We start from the raw sequence: 19,392 nt of genomic DNA, 5'->3' as shown, positions 1-19,392 counted from the left end.
CTCAGGGCATTTGCTCTGGCCACAGTGATCAGGTAACATTCTAAATCTAGCTAAATCACCTGAATGTGACAACTCTCTATGAAACTGTTGGTGATGTTTCCACAGGCCAAGTCCAATGTCTGTTTTTAATCTTACTGACTTTCTAGAGCACCTCAATTTGTTATCCACGCTGGGGAGTCCTCCAATCCGGTAAGGCATTGCTGAAATAACATTAAAAGATAACAACAACAATAGTAAACTACCATTTATGGAGAAAGGAACTACGATAAAACTTTTATAGTTTAGGAAGCTGAGGCTCAGAGAAGTATTTCTGAGATAAACCCAGTCTCTTAACCAGTAGTTTCCTTCAGAATTATCTTAATCTAAACAGCAACAGTCAACCAGCGAGGCACTCACTCCCTTAGAAATAATCTCCTAGAGGTTCTTCCAATCATCTTTTCTGATTTAGTGGGTCCAGGAGTCAGTTTCCTGATTCGAATTTAAAATTTTACGTCCCTCCTCTTTAACGCAGTTCGTCTTCGAAGCTACCAAACATGTTATGGAACATTTATAGATTTTTTCCTTTCAAATGGTTATCAAAAATGTTCAAAAATGTCAGGCCCCCAATGGTAATTTTATCAGAGTAGATAATTTTCAACTAAGTGTTCAGAGTCGATCAATCTTCAACATATAAAGTTGTAAAATACTCATTGGTCCAGCATTTAAACACCGCAAACTCAATCAAGCATCAGTGAAATCATTGTCAATACCAGATCTCTCAACCACGTTTTCCCCTCACCCCACTGGTGTAATGCTGTGAGGAATACATTCGGAAGGTAATTCAATTAAAGAAAACAGGGGTAGTCCCAAGATCAGGCAGAGAGGAAAGAGAGAGAGAAAAAAAAGCGAATTTAAGACTAACATCTTCCAAAACACTGATAACCCTGGCACAGAGTTTTTAAAAACGCAGTTACTCGACACCCCAAAGTGGATCCTACAGACACCAGGAGATCCTCAGTCCCGCCGTCCCAGGACCCCCGGGACAGGAGGAGCCGGCCAGAATACCCCGGCCGCGAAAACAAGTTCGCCCCGCCGGGTCCGAGCCCAGGCGGCGGCCGCGACGTCAGTGCCCGTCGCCCCCGCCGCGGGGACCACGGCCCCACAAAGGGGCACGAACCCCCAAGTCCAAAAGGAGACGGCAGCCGCTGCCACCGCCCTCCTCGACCGAGGCCGTCAGCCCCGCCCCCACCCGCCGGGGTGACCCCCGCCCCTCGCCCCCGCCGAGACCGCGGCGCTACCACTCGCGCCGCCCCTCCCCCACCGCAGAGCCAGCGCGAGCCTCCGCACCTCCCCCGCTCCGGCAGCCTCAGGTCCCGGAGCCACCGCCCCCACAAACCGGGCTGCCGCCGCGGAGCTCTATGGGGGCTGGAGTCCGCGAGGCGGCCTTTGTGCGCCTCAGAGGCGGAGCTGGGACTACTACTCCCACAATGCTCCGCGCCCGCCCCCGCGCCTTCGGCTTCCCGTCGCCCACAGACTACATTTCCCGACAGCCCTCGCGGCTCTCCCGCCCTCCCTCCCGAGACACGAGCCGAACTGGGCGTCAGGTCGGGGAGCGGGTCGGGTTCCCGCTCGCCGCCGCCGCCGCCCCCCGCAGCGACTCTCCCGCCTCTCCCACCGCGCCGGCCGCAGGAGCTGCATCGCCAACTCTGCTCGGCCGTGGAACCGCCGGCCCGGGAGCACTGAGCCCGGGACGCAACGCGCCGAGCCCCCTCATCACCTCCAGCCGGGGCGACCCCTCCCGGGTCCGCCCTCGCTCTGCGCGGCCGCCGGAGCCCCCAGCCCTGAGCGGCTCGGTGGCCCGGCGCCCGCATCCCGGGCCCCTGCACTCCCGTAGCCGCCGCCCCCCACCCTGAACATGGACTCCGACTCTTGCGCCGCCGCCTTCCACCCGGAGGTGAGTGAGGGCTGCGTCCCGACCGCCCCCGACCCACCCCCACTCCAGTCCTGCGCTCCCGGCAGCCGGACCCCCGCCGGCCGACCGCCGCCCTCCCCTCCCCCAGCCTTCCCTCGTCGCCCCCTTGGGCGCCCAACCCCGCCCCCCACTCGGGCCCGCGCCCCGTTCTCCCTGCCGGCCCTCGCCTCGGCGTCCCTGCCGCGGGCGTCCGCGTCCTCCCGGCGCCCCTTCCCTAGGGCCGCCGCGCCCACCCTTCCCCGGCCTCGCGTAGCCCCGGGACCTGTCTGGGCCCCCGGCCTCTCCCCGCCGGCTTGGCTTACTCCTTCCCTGCCCCCGGGGACTCGGTCCTAGCCGCCGCCGCCTCGCGTTCCCGCTTCTCTTAGGAGCCCCTCCCCCCTCCTGGAGGGGCTCGCGGTCCCCCTCGGACGGGGACTCCGCTCCGCGCGCCCCCGCCTTCTCCCTTAATCCCCGGGCCCGGTAGTCCGCGCCCCGCCCCCTGACTCCCGCGCGGCCCCCGCCCCCTCCGGCGGCGGGGGCCTAGTCCTGCCGGGTCCCCACCCCCGTAAACACCCGAGTCGAGCCCCCCACCCTCGGCACTCTCTCCTCCCCCTCCGGGGCCCCCGCCCCCCGGCCGCGGGCTCTCTCGCCCCGCCCCGGCTCCCCCTCCTTCCGGGGATCGGCCCTCGGTTCTCCCGGGCGGCCCCTCTGGCGCCCCCGCCTCGGTCCCTTCTCCCTCCGGAGGCCCGCGGGGCTGGGGTGCGGGTCCGGCCGCAGGCGGGTGGGGGAGGCGGCGCCGGGCGCGTTCGCCCGCTGCGCTGCCGCCTCAGGGGTTCGCGGGGCCCACCGGCCCCGGACCCCGAATCCTGCCCGGCTTCCCGCGCCCCCTCCCCCGCGGGATGGGCCCCGCACCTTCCGGGGCCGAGTGCCGGCGGGGGGCGGCTTCCGCGGAGGGCGGGGAGGGGGCCGCACCGCCATCTGCTTTTCCTAAAGGCGGCGAGGCGGGCGAGGCGGGCGGGGCGGGGGTGGCGCGGGTCCCTCCGCCCCGGGCCCGAGGCCGCCGCCGCCTTCCACTCCACGTCCAGGCCCCTGACCCACTTGTGCGTGTTCCCCGCCTAAATAAAAGTTCTCCCCGAGAGTTTGAGGGCCGAGGGCTGCGGCCCTCCCACCGCGGCCGGAGCGCGGGCGGTCAGTTCTTCCCGGGGGTGGGGGCAGGGTCTCTCCGACGCAGGAAATGCCGGGGACCGCTCCGAGGCGGGTGCTCCGCCAACCTGCGCGCCCCTCGGGGTCCGACTGGCCGAGGGTGGGGGGCGGAGGTGGTCTGCTAGAACCAAGTTGAGAAAATCAGAAGTGGAGCCCTTGGAAGGAAACCTGCGGGCAGCACGCCGGCTACCGGGCCGCTTTCTTGGCCCTCGGTCCTGGGGAGGGGCTGGGTTGGGTCCAGGAACCCACCCCCCGATTTCCTGTCCCGCGTTCGTCCTTGCAGGGTAGTGGGACCCTGGGCCCTGGAAATGGTAGCTGAGCACGTAAGGATGAGGTTGGGGTGGGTACTAAAGTGCTTAAAGGAGACTTCAGTAAATAACGCTAGTCGAATAAGCCGAAATAAAGCAGAGTTGTTTTGCTTAGTAGCAAATAAGGGTTCTTTCTCCCGGAGCTGCTGTTCCTCAGGAAAAAAACCCTTCTTGTTGAGGGCATTTCTAGATTGATGGAGACAGGACACACAAGCCAAAACCCTCTCGTATTTCATCTTAAAGGTGCGAGTAAACCCAGCCCGAGCATTTTTCTTTTTAGATTTTACTTATTTATTTGACAGAGAGACGCAGCGAGAGAGGGAACACAAGCAGGGGGAGTGGGAGAGGGAGAAGCAGGCTTCCCGCGGAGCAGGGAGCCCGATGCGGGGCTCGATCCCAGAAACCTGGGACCATGACCTGAGCCGAAGGCAGACGCTTAAGACTGAGCCACCCAGGCGCCCCCCAGCCCGAGCATTTCTGGTGTATTTTCTGAGTCAGAGAACATTTGGGTTCTGGCCCCCTGGATGTTGGGTGCTGCAGCAGGGGAGGGAGAAGTGGGGAGTGCTAGGAGGAGGGGGCCACACAGCCCTGGCTGGGGAGGGTTCAGGCCTGAGCGAGCTTTGTAGGATCAGGAGCAGTTGACTTCTGAAATCACTTAAAATACTTTGATTACAGCTGCAGCTGGACTTTATTTTCAAAATGGAAAATCTGTGGCAAAAAAGTAGTTATTAGAGCTCCTGATAGGCCTGCAGAGCGTGATAGATAATGTCGGAAAATGCCACGGGAGCACTAAGAAGTAGACTTTTCTACGTTTTTATCTCCTGCCCAGTTTCCCAGTGTGCTTGGCATAACATCACAGTCCCCCTCCCTCAGCCTTCTGAGCGCAGTGTTAGTTCTTGACCCAAACCTACCTTATCTTGTTTCTTAGAGTGTTTGTAAACGTAGCAGTATATTTTCGAGTGGTTGACAATAAAAGCTCCAGCTGGCTTCGTTTTGTTTCTGGATTCCACCTACAAGTGCCTACTCTCAAATACACCCGTTTTCTCGCCTGCTAACAGGAGTGCTCCCCCAGTTACAAGAGGCGCAGGACTGTGGAGGATTTCAACAAATTCTGCACCTTTGTCTTGGCCTATGCCGGCTACATTCCTTATCCAAAGGAGGTAATCTTCAGTGCTGCTGCTGGCAGTGAAACCATTGGCCGGGTGGGGGTTTGGGAGGGGGCTGCTGGGGGATGCCAGACGGCTGTCAGGTAGAAACCTTTCTTAAAAAGTTAGCGCAGCCTGGGAGGTGGTTCCTAAAAGTCTGATAGAAAACGCAGGCTTGTCTAGAAATGATTTAATAAACTTTGAGTGTTGGTTTGCAGATAACACGTTTGATGTCCATCTGCTCGGAATCTCCAGGGCTTACTGAGTGCCCACCGTGGCTGGGCAGTGTTCTTGGCCCTTACAATATATGAGATGGGTGCTGTTGTTGATCCCCATTTTACAGATGAGGACGCTGGGGGCCAGGCCTGGGGTTCAACCGGATGGTTGGGCCTGGTCCACACTGTCCTTCCTGGTGAGCAGCTCCCTGGTTGCTGTGCGCACCATATTACAGAATCTTCAGGGACTTGTGGCCAAAATCCCGAATTTTAAAGGATTTTTTTTTTTTTTTTTTCTTGCTAAAGGGTAGGACTGAGGACCACTGTTGTCATGGTGCTCAAACTTGTACAGGGCTAAAAAGAAAGGAATATGGTATTTCTGGGAGACCAAACCCCAGCATCGGCTTATCGTTTCTGTTTGCTGTACGTGGATAAATGCACTCTTTGTGCCACGCAGAATGTTGCCACTATTTACAAATAAAATGCTTGAATGGTCTGAAGGAGCCATAGGGATTAGCTCACTGCTTTGGGGCAGTAATTACCTAGTTTGATTTTGTAATATTTGGGGATATCTCCAGTTTTTAGAAAGAGTGTCAGGAAATTCTCAAAACTAATTTAAATTCATTTAATTAAAAAAAAAAAATGCAACCCTTGGGACCGCAAATGGAAGGGAGATTTTACAATCCGGGAAAGATAAGGGGGTATGAGAGGGTGTTCTTGGCATCTTTCTAGATATTTACTGGGCATCGAATGAGTTGCTGGCTCTGGGACAGGGGCTGAGGGCTCAGCAAGGGAAGGTTTTCCTCCTGGTGGGTTAACATTCTGTCTGGAAGGTCATAGTAAAGTACTCATGACACTGTTCCTAAAGAGCACTGCTTACGAGAGCCGAGAAGGTCACGTTTCTGATAGCCCTCGTCTGTAGTCCTGACCTGGCTGGAGGGTGGGGGTGCGGAGCCTGGGAAGCTCTGCTCGGGGCCAGCCCTTGTTGCCGGGGACTAGTCATACCACTCGGCCCCGGCTACCTGTGCTTCTGTCCTTTCAGGAGCTCCCTCTGAGGAGCAGCCCCAGCCCTGCCAACAGCACGGCTGGCACCATTGACAGCGACGGCTGGGACACGGGCTTCACTGACATTGCGTCGGCCGTGCCCCTGCCGGTCTCCGACCACTGCTTTGGCCACCTGCAGCCCACCCTCCTGCAGCGAGCCAAGCCCAGTAACTTCCTGCTGGACAGAAAGAAGACAGACAAGCTGAAGAAGAAGAAGAAGAGGAAGCGAAGGGACAGTGACGTGCCCGTGAAGGAGGGGTACATGGGGAGCCTGTTGAAGCTGGAAGCCGCTGACCCCTACGTGGAGACCCCCACGAGTCCCACCCTGCAGGATATCCCCCAGGCTCCCGGCGACCCCTGCTCGGGCTGGGACTCCGACACTCCTTCCAGTGGATCTTGTGTCACGGTGTCACCTGATCAGGTCAAAGAAATAAAAACTGAAGGCAAACGGACTATTGTCCGGCAGGGAAAGCAGGTGGTGTTCCGGGACGAGGACAGCACTGGCAATGATGAGGACATAATGGTGGACTCGGGTGAGTGGCCCCTGAGGGGGTCCGAAGAGCGGTCCCTTCCCTGGAGGGTGACAGCAGAGTGTGCCCACCACCCCTAGAGAGGACGGTATCGGAAGGTGGACACTGAGATGTTTAGGAAGGGGGTGATTGCAGCTAGAAACAGCTGAGATTCCAGGACAGGCCTCAAAATATAAAAATAAATATAGCTTCTCAGTAAACATCTCACGGTTAATTCCTGGTGCCACACATTTCAGTGTCCTTGGTCACGCATTTACTCCACTGCCCTGCCCTTCAGTGTGTGTGTGTGTTGAGGATCAGGCTTCACTGCAGCTCAGCTGCTCTGCCCCCCGCACCCCCGGGGGCTGGGGGAGGGAGTGCAGGCAGTGTTTGCTCTCCTCTTCACACACGTGTCTCTCCCTTCAGATGACGACTCCTGGGACCTCGTCACCTGCTTCTGCATGAAGCCGTTTGCTGGCCGCCCTATGATAGAGTGCAACGAGTGCCATACCTGGATTCACCTGTCCTGTGCGAAAATACGGAAGTCCAATGTTCCGGAAGTGTTTGTCTGCCAAAAGTGCCGGGACTCCAAGTTTGACATCCGCCGCTCCAACCGTTCCCGAATGGGCTCGCGGAAACTGTTTCTGGACTGACTGTTGGTGAGCGAGGAGAGCATGGGCGAGGAATCAGAAGGGACGAGGGGCCTTTTGGCTCCTCTTAGTTGAGCACAGAACTCTCAGCTCTGGTGCGGGCAGACCCCTGCCATTCAGGTGCCTAAGCAAAAGGGCGGGCTGTCCGGGGTAGGACCTGTTAATCTGCCAGTGACTGAATAAAATCCTTGTTGGCCAAAGCTGCTGCTAGAGCTGTGTTCTCTGCAGTGGAGGGGGGCTCACCACCCAAGTACAGTGGCTTCGGTTCGGCTGAAAGTGAGGGTACGTGGTAGTTGTGAATTCTTGCTATCATTGTTAACAAACTCCGCCGGCTGGAACCAGCGCTAGCTGTTTTCCTGCTTCCGCTGTCTTGGGAGAGGAGATGTTCAGTTTCCCAGGCCTGTTAATGAACAGCCATACGTGTAAGCTTTTTCCCAAGTGTAAGTCTTTGACCGTAAGTGTCTGTACAGCAACCATCGAGCTGCCCCTACCTTCGTGGCCTGCCCTCTCCCTGCCTTAGCTGCTGTCTGTTTGTCCCCGCAGGCTGCCAGCTAGAGTCCTCTGGTCTCACTCTGAGCGGAGCCCTGGGGCGGTGGCTAGCTAGTGATCCCTCGGTTTCCTTCTGTTTGTTTAAAAGGGACAGTGTGTGGCCACTTCTTGGCGGAAAAGGGGTTGGTTGGGGGGGTTGAGGTGGCCCGTGTTCATAACTCAGTTTCCTGTTTTGCACGATGTAAAAAACCTGTCTTTTTTGCACGATATAGCCAAAAGTATTGGCAGATTTCTGCCGGGGTGCCCTTTCCAGTTGGTGTATGAGGTCTTAGGGGTGCCCAGGCGAGCTGTTTTCAAGCGAGAGGGCACTTGGATTCTGTCCTCCTCTCTTTCCCTCACCTTGTTCCAGTAGCAACGTAAAGGTTAGGCAGTCACGGGAACGGCGTTCCTCTATTCATGAGGTGGAGAAAACTCGGAGGGAAGGCCTCTCCTGTGGTTGATTCTTAGGATGCCCTCAGACAGGCTGGCCTGCTGGTGTCCTGGGGCAAGGTTAGGATTTGAAGCCTTTTTTGTTTTTTGTTTTTTTGTTTTGTTTTGAAATTGGTGAGTGAGCGATATGGTAACATTGGCCTCCAGGAATATACCACTGAACTGTGCGGACTTCCTTCGATCTGAACTGGGACCCTGGGCCGGGGAGCCTCCGGTGCCAGCCCGGCCTGGAGAAGCCCAGCAGTTTGTGCCTGGAGCTTGCACAGGGCTCTGTCCGAGGGCCGTGTACCCTGGGCTGCCGCCGGTGGCTCTGGGGCCTGCAGGGACAGGAAGGCTCCCACTTTCTCCAGAGTTGACAGTGCTCTTTAGCAGTTCAAATACTCTTCTCAAAAACTTTTTTTTTTTTTTGGTAAGTAGATGGGTGTGTTTTCATACACATTGTTTCTCGTGAAGCATGAAAAGGGAAGAATGCCCAAGTTGGTCCTATTTATTTACAGCAGGGTGGACCCCCGGTCTCTCTGCTGGGGTCTTCATGTGGCACCCTCGTGCTGGGCTCCCCGGGGGACTCTTCACATTCTCTCCCTGAGGCACAAAGGGGGCTTGAACTCGAATTGGCTGATAGGAGCCCATGTTCTGCGCTAGTATAGTTCATGCTTCACCAGCCAGCTGCTTTTTGTTGTGTTTTGTTTTTAATTCTGTTGGTTATATTAACACAGAAATAGAAATAGTTTCTGAAACCCAATTTATCGTGAAGATCCCCAAGGGAGAAGTTCTGCTGTAGAGAAGAATAGTAAGAAGTGGGCTTAGAAACCACCTTCTCCTCAGACAGCTGTCTGGCTCTGATGAGGGCAAACGTCCAGGAAAAGTTGGAGAGGAATTTGCCAAAGATCTGCCCCATGACATTGCCTGTCCAGTGTCTTCACCATGAGAATAGCCAAAGTTCCAAAGTGTTTTTCTTTTTTAAAAAAAACTCCACGAAGTTTTAAAAGTGCATTTAAGAATATGTGTGATTTTAGAGCGGAACTGCCAGGCCTGGCGATTGCTGTATTGCTTTTAGAAGGTTCGATGCCTGGTGACACCTCTGGAAGGTACTCAGTAGTCATTTCGATCTGTTTCCTTCATTTCCTTTTTGTTCTTTTAACAGATCTCTATCCCTGTGGGTGGTGTCTAGGAAGTCAGGACACCTTGGTTTTTGTGTTAGCTTGAGCTGGGCAGCTGCAATCAGCTTTATGCAAATTAGGCATGGCCCATCTAGGGGCTCCTGGTTGGTGGCTAATAAAGTGAGGGGAGGGAAAGATGTCACCCCAAGAGTAAGCCTCTCCCATTGGCATTGGCCAGGCCAGACACTTAACATCGTTTACATGGTTCTGTGTGATTATAAAGTTTATGTGTATAAAGCGAAGCTGTTTCTGTGAAACTGTATATTTTGTAAATAAATATATTGCTACTTTGAGGTTCATGCCTAGCTTCAGGTGTTTGTTTTCTCTGGGGGAGGACAGTGGTGTTTCTGCTCCCTTCATCACCTCTCCCAAACCATGATGACATAGAGACTTGGGGAGGTAAAGTCTGAGTTTGGTTTAGCAGGATGAAGCGTGCCCACAACCTTTCATACACTTTTCTAGTAAATTCTCCAGGATCAAACCACAGTATGAATAGACATGAATAGCTTTCGCAGTTTCATCATGCTGTGGATTAGCTTAAGCCCCAGTGAGTGGTTACCTGCTTTGTTAAAAGCTGCAGCCTCCTCCGAGGTTCTGCAAGCAGATTTGCAGTCTCCCAGGGGTGCTCATTCTGCCCCTTTACACTTGGGGGTCCCCATCGCCTGTGCTCTTTCTCTCACTCAGCTGTGTCTGCCCGTCTCTAATCTGGGACCCACTAGTAGTCAACTAGTACCTCCTTTTGAGCAGCCAGAATCTACGCACCAACACCTCTTAGAATCTTGGAAATACTGGCCGGGTTGGGCGGTGAGCCCTTCTCTGGTTTCCAGGTGTCCAAGGCTGTTGGTGGGTGTGCCTTGGCTCGTCAAAGCAAGGAGGTGAGGGCCCCGGGCTTTCGCGAAGGGGTGGAGCTCGCACCGGCGGCGCTGTTGGGGGTGTCGGGCCGGGGCTGACTCTGGGAGCACCCCTTGTCGTGGTACCCCGGAGCCCACCTGACTCGGGTGATGCAGGTCACAGGGAGCGCGCGAGGAGGTGACCCAGGAGCCGAAAGGAGGCGGGCGCGCCTCCGCCTTCCGGCGGCCCCCGCCCCGCCCCGCCCCGTCCGCAGGCCCCGCCCCGCTCGCCGGCCCCGCTCCCTGGCCCCGCCCCGTCCGCAGTCCAGCTCAGGTCCTCAGGCCCCGCCCCTCCGGCGGGCCCCGCCCCGCAGGCTCGCCGCCGCCATCTTTGTTAGGGGCAGCTGGGCCTGGCGTCTAGAGATGCCGAAGTCGTGCGCGGCCCGGCAGTGCTGCAACCGCTACAGCAGCCGCAGGAAGCAGCTCACCTTCCACCGGTGAGGGGCGGGGGCGCCGTGGGGCGCGGGTGCCCGGCTGCCGACCCGCCTGGCCCGGCCGAGCGGCCGCGGCCCCCGCCGGAGCCCGAGGCCTGGCGCGCGGGGCGGGGACGCCGGGGCCGCTGCCCGGCCGCGGGGGAGGCCCCAGGGCGCGCGGCTGGCCCCTTCGCGGACGGGCCGGCGGCCCGGGGACAGGCGGGGTGACCGGCGGCCGGGCGCCGCCTTGGCCGGCTTGGGCGCGTGGGGAGACTGTCGGACAGGCTGAGCAACCTGCTGAAGGCGCACAGCCTCCCCGGCGGTCGGTCGGGGCGGTGGCGTGCGGAGGAGGCCGGGGTGGGCCGCGCCCCGCAGCCCCTAGCACTCGCTGCAGTTCTGGGGGTTTCGCCCCCCACCCCCGGACTTGCTCTTGTTCGCAGATGCAGCCTGGAACGTAGCAGGTGCTCAGTACCTACTGGCTGAATGCATTTCCGAATGAACGAGCGACGGTGACGCCCGTCCGTGTGCCTGCCATGCGCTGGCCACTCGGCTTGTCCCTGGCCTGGCCTCCTGTCGGGAAGCAAGTGGGGGAGTGGAGGAGCGAGAACGTTCCAGGGTGTCGGGAGAGTGGGGCCGGCCGCGCCGACTTGGCGGGAGGTTTTGGAGTCTGTCGTCAGGCTCGCAGGGCTCCCAGTGTTTCGGCCCTGGTGGGTACTGGGTCCCTGCCCCGGAGAGCTCAGGTTCCAGCCACTGCCCCTTAGAGCACGACCCCCGAGGCCAGCTGCACTGTCTCCGCTGCCCCTCCCATCACCATTTTCCTTCTCAAAGTGAATGTCTTTATTGAAGTGTAAGACCTACAGAAAAGCACACAAATTGTAAGTCCACAGCCCAGCCCATTCCGCAAAGCGAACACTTGTGTGACTGCTGCGAATCCGAACATCACCAGCCCCTAGGGAGCCCCCCGCTGCACCCCCTTCCAGCCCCTTGTCCCCTCTCATCCCCAAGGGCGACCGGATCCTACCTTCTGTCAGTCAGAGTGGGGCGCTTTGGCCTGTGTTGAACTTGGCACGCGGAGTCCAGCACCATGGTGCTTTCCTTGTGTCTTGTGCTCACGGCTGTGAGTCACCTGGGCGTCCTTCCTCCCCATCTCTCGAGGGGCTCCGCTGAATGAATATACCAGAACTGACTGGCTCTACAATTAAAGGGCATTTGGGGGCCCCCGTATCTTGACCATTACAAACACAGGACTGGGCACAGTTTTGCTGGGACAAGTCTTCCTGTGCATGTGTCTCTCTTCGCTTCCGTTGGGCACATCCCAGGAGTGGAATTGCCTCCGGCTACCTCTGGAATTCGTTCCAGTCGGACTCTGGCCCCCGCCGCTCCTGCAGAGGAGCTCTGCCGAGTCCCCGGTGGCCCTGCTCAGTGCTGGTCCATCCTCATCCGAAGCAGCCTCTCTGCAGCATCGGGCACAGCTGACCACTGACCTCTTGTGACACTCTCCCACTTGGCTTCTAGGGCCCCCCTTTGACCTCTTCCTGTCACAGTGTCCCTTCTCGGACTCCTTTGCCGGATCCTCCTCCTTTCCAGCGCTAGCCTTGGAGCCCTTTGGGGGAGGGCCGTGGCCTTGTGTCCTCCCCGTCCACACTCACTCCCCAGGGCTCCGATTTCCCCCAGGCTTCACCACCCTTTACACAGGGACGGTCCCCACGCTGACGTCTCCTGACACGTGTCCCTTGCTGCTGCACTTCAGCACTTGGTCATGTAAAAGGCACCTCAGATTTAACAAATAGAAGCTAAATTCTGATCCCCCAGGCCTGCCCCTCCTACAGTACCTCCCCTCCCATCTTAATACATGAAACTCCTTCCTTCTCTTTATTTTGCGGCTCACAAGCAAACCTTATTGCACCAGCTTTCGAAATACATCCCAGGTCTGCCTGCTCATGACCCCTCCGCTGACACCCGGGTCGCAGCCACCAGGTGCCCGCCCTCCTCTCTCACCCTCGGCCCAGAGCTTCCAGGGACTGCCCACCTGCCCGAGGCCTGCCTCCTGAGGTCCTCACCTCTGTTCTTGCTCCCACCCTCTCAGCCAAACCCGCCTCTGACCACGACCCCGACATGCTGGGGGCCCCTGTCACAGTGCCTTTGCGCTTGCTCTTCCTTCTGATACGCTCACGGCTCGCTGTCCTGCTTCCTGCGGCTTCTGCTCAGATGTCACCTCTCAGGAGGCCTTCCTGACCACTTCCTACTTGATTCCTAGGCAGTCTATGTCTGTTTGGTTTACTGTCTGTTTTCCTGTTCTAGAATGTAGGCTCTATGAGGGTGAGACTTATTCGTTCCTACTTCCCAGAGCCAGGGCAGGGCCTGCACACGGCGGACTCCCCAAGGCACTAACAGGCTTACCCTGCAAGTGTACCTTCGGAAGGTTTTCTGGCCACGTTTGTGGCCCCGCGTTGCCTACTGAGAATGCTGTAAACAGGCATGACAGAAGCTTCCAGAAATTGGATGTGGTTTAACAGAGTGAGGTCACTGAATTTTCCAAGGTGTCCAGTAAAATGCCATGTGGTGTTTTCAAAATTCCACACAACTCTGCAGTGCCAACTTGAGCCTCGCAAATTCCTTCATGTCTCCCTTGCCTCCTAGGTTCCCGTTCAGCCGCCCAGAGCTGCTGAAGGAATGGGTGCTGAACATCGGCCGGGGCAACTTCAAGCCCAAGCAGCACACGGTCATCTGCTCCGAGCACTTCCGACCCGAGTGCTTCAGCGCCTTTGGAAACCGCAAAAACCTGAAGCAGAATGCCGTGCCCACGGTGTTCGCCTTTCAGGATGCCGCGCAGGTGAACACGGCACCACCTCTAATGTCTTCAGCTCCAGCCTGCAGGGGTGCGGCCAGCAGCTGGGGCGGGCGTGGTGTTTGCAGGCTGAGAAGTGCGGCGAGGGCAGGCCCCCGGGGTTCAGAGCCCAGCTGCCCTGCTGGCCATGGCCTTTGCTGTAGGTCATTTGCAATTTAAAGCCCCTTTAGGGGCGCCTGGGTGGCTCAGTCGTTAAACGTCTGCCTTCGGCTCAGGTCATGATCCCGGGGTCCTGGGATCGAGCCCTGCGTCGGGCTCCCTGCTCGGCGGGAAGCCTCCTTCTCCCTCTGCCTGCCACTCCCCTGCTTGTGCTCTCTTTGTCAAATAAATAAATAAAATCTTTTAAAAAAATTAAAAAAATAAAGCCCCTTTAGAAATAGATCACGCATGGGGCACCTGGGTGGTTTAGTTCGTTGGTTAAGTGTCTGGCGCTTGGTTTCGGCTCAGGTCATGACCTCAGAGTCGTGGGATCGAGCCCCGGGTCAGGCTCTGTGCTGGGTGTGGAGCCTGATTGAGGATTCTCTCTCTTTCTCTCTCTCCCTCTTCCCCCCGCCCCCCGCCACCCCAAATCACGCCCTACAACCAGAAGCTGCTGAAGCAGCTGACTGGCAAGTGCACCAAAAGCTTGGTCCTCTATGCATTTCATTTTTTTTTTTTTTTAAAGATTTTATGTATTTATTAGAGCACAAGCAGAGGGAGCGTCAGGCAGAGGGAGAGGCAGGCTTCCCGCTGAGCAGGGAGCCCGACGCGGGACTCGATCCCAGGACCCTGGCATCATGACCTGAGCCGAAGGTAGACGCCTCACCGACTGAGCCCTCCAGGCGCCTACATGCATTTCATTTGCTGGGCGTCCCGTGGCTTCCCCGTGGCCGGTGGTGGCTGTGTTGCATTCAGACCTTGTCTTTTTCTTCCGAGTGGGCAGCGGGGGCCGGGCGCTGTGGTCAGGAAGCCGGACGCCGGGCCGCTCCCACCCAGCAGGTGCCGCGCGGGCTGAGAGCTCTGGGCTGCGCAGGGAAGGCTGCTGCAGGGGGAGAGCTGGAGGGGGGTCGGGGGGCCGCGGGGCCCAGACTTGGAGCTGGAAGGGGCGTGGGCCCGCTCGCCGACAGCGTCAGCTCTGGCTGGTTGGAGGGAGGCAGGGGCCGCGGTTTGTCGGGTGAGGGGAGAAGGCTCCCTCTGGCTGGAGCCCTGGCGTCGCGTGTGCCGTGCTGTTGGCCTGAGCTGAGGGGCTGTGGTCGCGAGAGCGGGTGGCCTTTGCAGGCCCGGTGGGCTGTGGGCTGAGAGGGTGGCGGTCGGCGAGGGCCGAGCCCGCTGAGCCCCCGGGGATGGGGTGCCCTGATTCTGAGTTTGGCCCTGTGCATCTGGAGTGTGATTTCCCAGCGGGCCATTGGAGTGGCCGTGGCTCCCGTGGGGCGGCTCGGGGGCGAGCTCCCGGACAGCTGGACGCGGACGCCCTGAGGGGGATTATCTGGAATTTCCTCAGTCCCAGAGTGCGGGCGTCACCCTGGGCACGCGAGGCCAGCCGGTACCCGCGGGGCCGATGGTACTGGCAGTGAGAGGGGAGGCGGTTCCAGGGGTGAGGAAGCCCGAGCGCATGTGCCCAGCAGGCCCTGCGTCGGGGCGCCTGCCCTCCGTCCGAACTCTGTGCCCGTCTGCAGGCCCGTGGCCTCCTGTCCAAGTCCATGTTCCCATCCCCTGGAGGAGGGCCCCCCGGCCGCTGTCCATCGTCCCCCCGCTCGCCGGGCTTCCCGTCAGGCCGGCTCCTTGTGGCTCCGCGGGCGGGGCCCCACGTGCGTTTGCTCTGACTCCGCTTCGCCCTCCGGTCGGCTCCCTGAGGGCAGGGGTTCCACAGCCTTCCTCCCGACGCCGAGGAGGTTTCGTTGTCGCCGACGTGGAAGGCCTTTTGTTTTCAGGTGATACGTATTTGATTTTTATTGCGGTCAGAGCACGTAACGTGAGATCTAGCCTCTTGACCAACTTCCGAGTGCACGGTACGTGCTGTCAGCTGCGGGCACGGGGCAGGGCGGCGGGGCCTGGACCCTCATCGTCCTGATGGCCTGACGCCGCCCTCTGACCAGCGCCCTCCTCCGTCAGCGCCTGTTGCTAGTGGAGCTCGATCACTTCTCATGCATCTGTGGTGAGATGTGAAGTGAGTTTAGTTTAACAACCTGGGGGGCTGCCGGTGCCCGGCGCCAAGAGCTAGGGGTGGGGGCCGCTGCTTCCGGCCCCGCGGCCGGGGGCTCAGCTCCGGGGATGCCCGGGCACCGGCAGCAGGCCCGGACTCAGACGTGCTCTGCTAGGGGGCTGCCGCGCCTGGAGTCAGATTTGAGTCGCCTCCTACGTGCCTAGAATGTCAGGCCCTGGGGGACACGTAGGCATCAGGTCCCTGGCTTCGCGGGGCCCGTTCCTGGGCCTCTGACCTAAGATTTGGGGACAGCTTTGGGGAGGGTGAGCCAGTGGGTGGTGCTGCTTCTCGGGTGACCCGCAGCCCGGGGGCCCGCGGACAGCGCTGTGTGTCTTGCAGCCGGTGAGGCAGAACGCGGAGCCGGCCGGCGGGGGCGCACACGCGGACTCTTACAGGGAGGAGGTGAGTGCTGTGGCGCGCCCCGACTCAGGACCGAGGCCCCCCCGCCCCCGGCCTGCACGGCCGTCGTGCTCTCCTCACAGCCCAGGGTTAGGATTCTGGGCTTTCCCCGTTTCACACCAGGCGGCCCGAGTTGCCCGGAGGCTGGCTCGGGCCCGCTTTCTGAGGTCTGAGCCCGGGCCCGGAGCGGGCAGCCTGCTTGCTTCTGCCGGTGCCCTGGCCGCGGCCCCCGCCGGGAGAGCGGGAAGGGTTCCCGGTGGGCGGCCCACTCCTGCCCTGCTGTCCCCAGGTCGTGCCTGAGGCGGGGCCGGCAGAGTGCGGCCCGGGGAGAAGGACGGCCAGTGCCCTCGAAGCGCTGCCCCCGAGCGCCGGCGGCGCCACGGAACAGGTAAGGCCCGGGCCCGGGGCCCAAGGCAGCAGGTGGTCGGTCGGTCTCTGCACGCGGGGATTCGCTTCAAACAACACGGGGCAGACTGGTGCCCGGGCCACGCGCACCCCGGCCCGCGGCCCGGATCTCAGGAGCACCGGGCGGAGCCCCCGCCTGTCGCCGTCCCGCGGCCCCCGCCTGTCGCCGTCCCGCGGCGGCAGCTCTGCTGGGCCCGGGCTCGCGTCCGCCTTCACGCGCCTCTGTCCTCAGGGCTTGCCGCAGAGACCGCAGGGGACCCCGGCCCCCGGCCAGCCCGCCGGCCCCGCGCAGCCGTCCGACCACAGCTACGCCCTTCTGGACTTAGACGCCCTGAAAACAAAACTCTTCCTGACCCTGAAGGAAAACGAGAAGCTCCGAAAGCGCCTGAAGGCCCAGAGGCTGGTGATGCGGAGGATGTGCGGCCGCCTCCGCGCCCACAGAGCCGGGCAGCCGGGGCCGCAGAGCCGAGCTGGGCGGCCAGGCTTCCCTGTCAGCGCCCCTGGGGCTCGGGCCGTGGCCCCTGAAGCCACGGTGAGGCAGGCCAGGCCCACCACCAGCCACCTCAGGGGAGCTGTGGCCGCATCGGCCCGGGACAGGAACGGGACTGTGGGCAGGACAGACTCGGTCCTCCCGGAGGGGACGGGGGCCAACGGTCCTTCCAACGGAAGCTGGGCGGGGGTCTTCAGCACCACAGCGTGAGGAGGTGTCCTGGGCCGATGGGGGTGGAGTGTGCCGCCCCGAGGGGCAGCGGGGCCCAGGGAAGGACACGAGGGGGGGGTGACGGCGCAGTGGCTGAGACGGGCCTCTGTCCTGAGGCGGGCCTCCCCGGGGCCTGGGGTGAGTGATGGACAGAATAAAGTGTCTTCCTACGCTGCAGGTTTTCCTCCTTTATTTATAAACTCGGACAGGGGTCCCGTGTTTCTCGGAGTTTGTGTTACACCATGTGCTTTTACAAAAGACCTGCATTAGTACCTGCTTTCGCTCACCCAAGGGAATCGGAGGAGGATTTTCGCTTTTATGACAAAAGGCGTAAAGCAGAGAGCGCAGTCGGTGAGGATTCTGTGCCCCGGGAACTAGGCGTCTGCACCTCTGGGCTTCAGCTCCGTTTTATGCAGCCCTTGGTAAGATGTGTCCGAAGGTTTCCGAAAAACCCGAGAGGTGATGTTTTTGGATCTGGGAACACTCAGACAAAACCAAACCAAACCACACCACACGACCTCCAGGAAAACAAGGATCCTAGCCTGAGTCATCTCCTGCCTCTGGACTCCTGTTTCTCAGGCAGAGGTCTAATGTGGAAAACTGAACCACGGCTTCCAGTTCAGCCTCATGGTTAAAAATGGGGCTTCGACAGTGACGGCCAGAGGATGGAATGAGGGTGTGAGGAGGGGGGCTCTTATCACTTAGGTGTTTTGCTCACCCCTGAAAATGAACATACAGATGCACTGAAACGCTATCCCCAGTTTTCAGGAAAGGTTTATTGTGGGAAGAGAGCGCCTTCTCTACAGTCCATTTCAGACAAAGTGAGAATCGGGGCCCAAAGAGCCACCTGCCGTGGAGGGAACGAACGGCCGCGTCCAAAGTCAGAGTTCACGCCACCTTATTGCACGATTTACATTCAGAGCTGCAGCTCAGAGAAAAACTTTATCAAATGGAGATAAATATTCCAGAATTGGACGACCTGAACTGTTTTTGAAAACTGGAGGAAGGGGGTATCAGCAATTACTCCGGTACCACCGCAGAGCCTGATTTTAGCAGTAGCTGCGGGGCTGGGGGGTGGGGCGCTGTCGGAACCACCACCAGCCAGGGCCTCTTGGCTTCTAAAAGGTTCTGCATCCACAGAAGAGGCAAGTGAAGGAAGAGGGGCTTGGGAGCCGCCACCAGCCCCCCTGCGGAGGGAGTGGGGCGGGAGGAGGCGTGGGAGCAGCTGCACCACCTGCTGGCCGCGCACGAGAGAGCAAGCGAGGCTCCGGCTGGCCTTGCTCTCCCAGCGTGGGGGGATTTGGCAGGAACCCGAGCCAGGGTCCTTTCAGTCCCCGGCCCATGCCTGCCCTCTCCTCCGAGCCTCCCTCCGTTCCTGAGCTCCAGTGGGGGGGGGGGTGGGCAGAGGCAGGTCAGGCTGAGCCATGGGGGCGGGCTGCGAGGGACATGGCTTAGCTCGCATCTGCCTTTTGCCACAAGGACACAGGTGCCCCTGGGAGGAAGTGACCGGTGACAGGGCTGGGCCCTGGGACCAGGGGGTTATACCACTCTGTCCCAAGCCACGTGCCAGTGGAATGATTTGAGAAGTTCGGGGGGGGGAGGGGGGGAAGACATTAATTTCCAAAACCATTCGTTCTCAGATAAAAAGCAGATTTATAAACCCACACAATCCTCTCCAGCTTCACTGAGTAATATTTCAGCAGGAAAAAGTGGTTTTTGGGAAGTTGACTAACAGACGCTCACTTGTTCTGGAGACCTCTGCTCACGAGAACAACTTCCTTCCTTTCCATTTTGTTTTCCATGCTCAGTGTGGATTTTAGGAAAAGTAGTTCACAGTCCTATGTGTGAGGGCAGGATGTTCCATAAATACCTCAAGACCGAGCGCTACTGGGTGGCTGCAGCCGGCACGCGGGGCTCAGGAGCCTAGGGGGCCGGGGCCCAGGGCCTTCCCTCCAGGGACATGATCCTTGGGAAAACAGCCACGGGCCGTGCTGCGGTTCTGGTCCGGGTGGGGCTGCCTCAGTCCTACTGACAGCACCCATGAAAGCGGGGTGTCTGTGTGTCCCTCCACATAATTGATATGGTACCACCTTCTTGAGGAATAATATAAAATAAACACATCTGATGTCTGGGTTTTTTCCCTGCTTCTGAATTTGTAGACTCCTAGGAAAGGATTTTTTGCAGCCTCTTGTAAATCTGGTTTCTCAAGCAGTTTATCCATCTGTATCGATCCTGTGAGCTGTGAAAGACAAGGCAGACTGAATGTATCACAAGGCAACCGTTTCCACGCCCTCTTCCACCGAAGGGGTTCAGCCATCACCCGGCCAGAGGCAGAATACACGCTGTGGAGACTCAAATGGTTCTGGAACATACAGAAGCAGCTGGGTGTGCTTCCGGCCCAGCCACCCAAGCT

At 59.2% G+C, this 19,392-nt stretch overlaps 3 protein-coding genes across 9 annotated transcripts in view; 2 read left to right on the top strand and 1 right to left on the bottom strand.

The window, feature by feature from the left end:
- Window positions 1-1,552: 1,552 nt before the first annotated feature.
- On the top strand, window positions 1,553-9,441 carry PHF13 (PHD finger protein 13). Its single transcript, XM_036064580.2, has 4 exons — window positions 1,553-1,933; window positions 4,500-4,601; window positions 5,844-6,378; window positions 6,781-9,441. The coding sequence occupies exons 1-4, from the start codon at window positions 1,895-1,897 to the stop codon at window positions 7,005-7,007; spliced, it is 903 nt and encodes a 300-aa protein (XP_035920473.1). The 5' UTR covers window positions 1,553-1,894; the 3' UTR covers window positions 7,008-9,441.
- Window positions 9,442-10,333: 892 nt separating this feature from the next.
- Window positions 10,334-17,156, top strand: THAP3 (THAP domain containing 3). 7 transcript variants are annotated; one of them, XM_036064576.2, is made up of 7 exons: window positions 10,364-10,469; window positions 10,886-10,906; window positions 12,747-12,985; window positions 13,086-13,278; window positions 15,815-15,877; window positions 16,164-16,262; window positions 16,512-17,156. In XM_036064576.2, the coding sequence occupies exons 3-7, from the start codon at window positions 12,924-12,926 to the stop codon at window positions 16,977-16,979; spliced, it is 885 nt and encodes a 294-aa protein (XP_035920469.2). In that variant the 5' UTR covers window positions 10,364-10,469; window positions 10,886-10,906; window positions 12,747-12,923; the 3' UTR covers window positions 16,980-17,156. The 7 variants fall into 7 exon arrangements, with proteins under 7 accessions (XP_035920466.2, XP_035920467.2, XP_035920468.2 ...); XM_036064573.2 differs by lacking the exon at window positions 12,747-12,985 and having other exon boundaries at window positions 10,334-10,469; XM_036064575.2 differs by lacking the exon at window positions 10,886-10,906 and having other exon boundaries at window positions 10,336-10,469.
- Window positions 17,157-17,735: 579 nt separating this feature from the next.
- The window catches only part of DNAJC11 (DnaJ heat shock protein family (Hsp40) member C11), a 73,471-nt gene continuing 71,814 nt past the window's right edge, over window positions 17,736-19,392 (bottom strand). The window contains exon 16 of the mRNA XM_036064567.2: window positions 17,736-19,218. Coding sequence (XP_035920460.1) covers window positions 19,193-19,218 — 26 coding nt within the window. The 3' untranslated portion in view covers window positions 17,736-19,192. The remainder of the gene's footprint in view (window positions 19,219-19,392) is intronic.

Source organism: Halichoerus grypus, chromosome 5, assembly GCF_964656455.1.
Source record: "Halichoerus grypus chromosome 5, mHalGry1.hap1.1, whole genome shotgun sequence".
Taxonomy (NCBI): Eukaryota; Metazoa; Chordata; class Mammalia; order Carnivora; family Phocidae; genus Halichoerus; species Halichoerus grypus.
The sequence above is the reverse complement of the archived record's forward strand: the minus strand, read 5'-3'. Positions and strand labels throughout refer to the sequence as shown.

Excerpts from the sequence above, each read along its gene's own strand:
- PHF13 (XM_036064580.2), top strand. The coding sequence starts at position 1,895 with ATGGACTCCGACTCTTGCGCCGCCGCCTTCCACCCGGAG. Across the intron at positions 1,934-4,499 it reads CCGCCGCCTTCCACCCGGAG|GAGTGCTCCCCCAGTTACAA; the intron begins GTGAGTGAGGGC and ends GCCTGCTAACAG. Across the intron at positions 6,379-6,780 it reads GGACATAATGGTGGACTCGG|ATGACGACTCCTGGGACCTC; the intron begins GTGAGTGGCCCC and ends CTCTCCCTTCAG.
- THAP3 (XM_036064573.2), top strand. The coding sequence starts at position 10,396 with ATGCCGAAGTCGTGCGCGGCCCGGCAGTGCTGCAACCGCTACAGCAGC. Across the intron at positions 10,470-10,885 it reads AAGCAGCTCACCTTCCACCG|ATGCAGCCTGGAACGTAGCA; the intron begins GTGAGGGGCGGG and ends TCTTGTTCGCAG. Across the intron at positions 16,263-16,511 it reads CCGGCGGCGCCACGGAACAG|GGCTTGCCGCAGAGACCGCA; the intron begins GTAAGGCCCGGG and ends CTCTGTCCTCAG.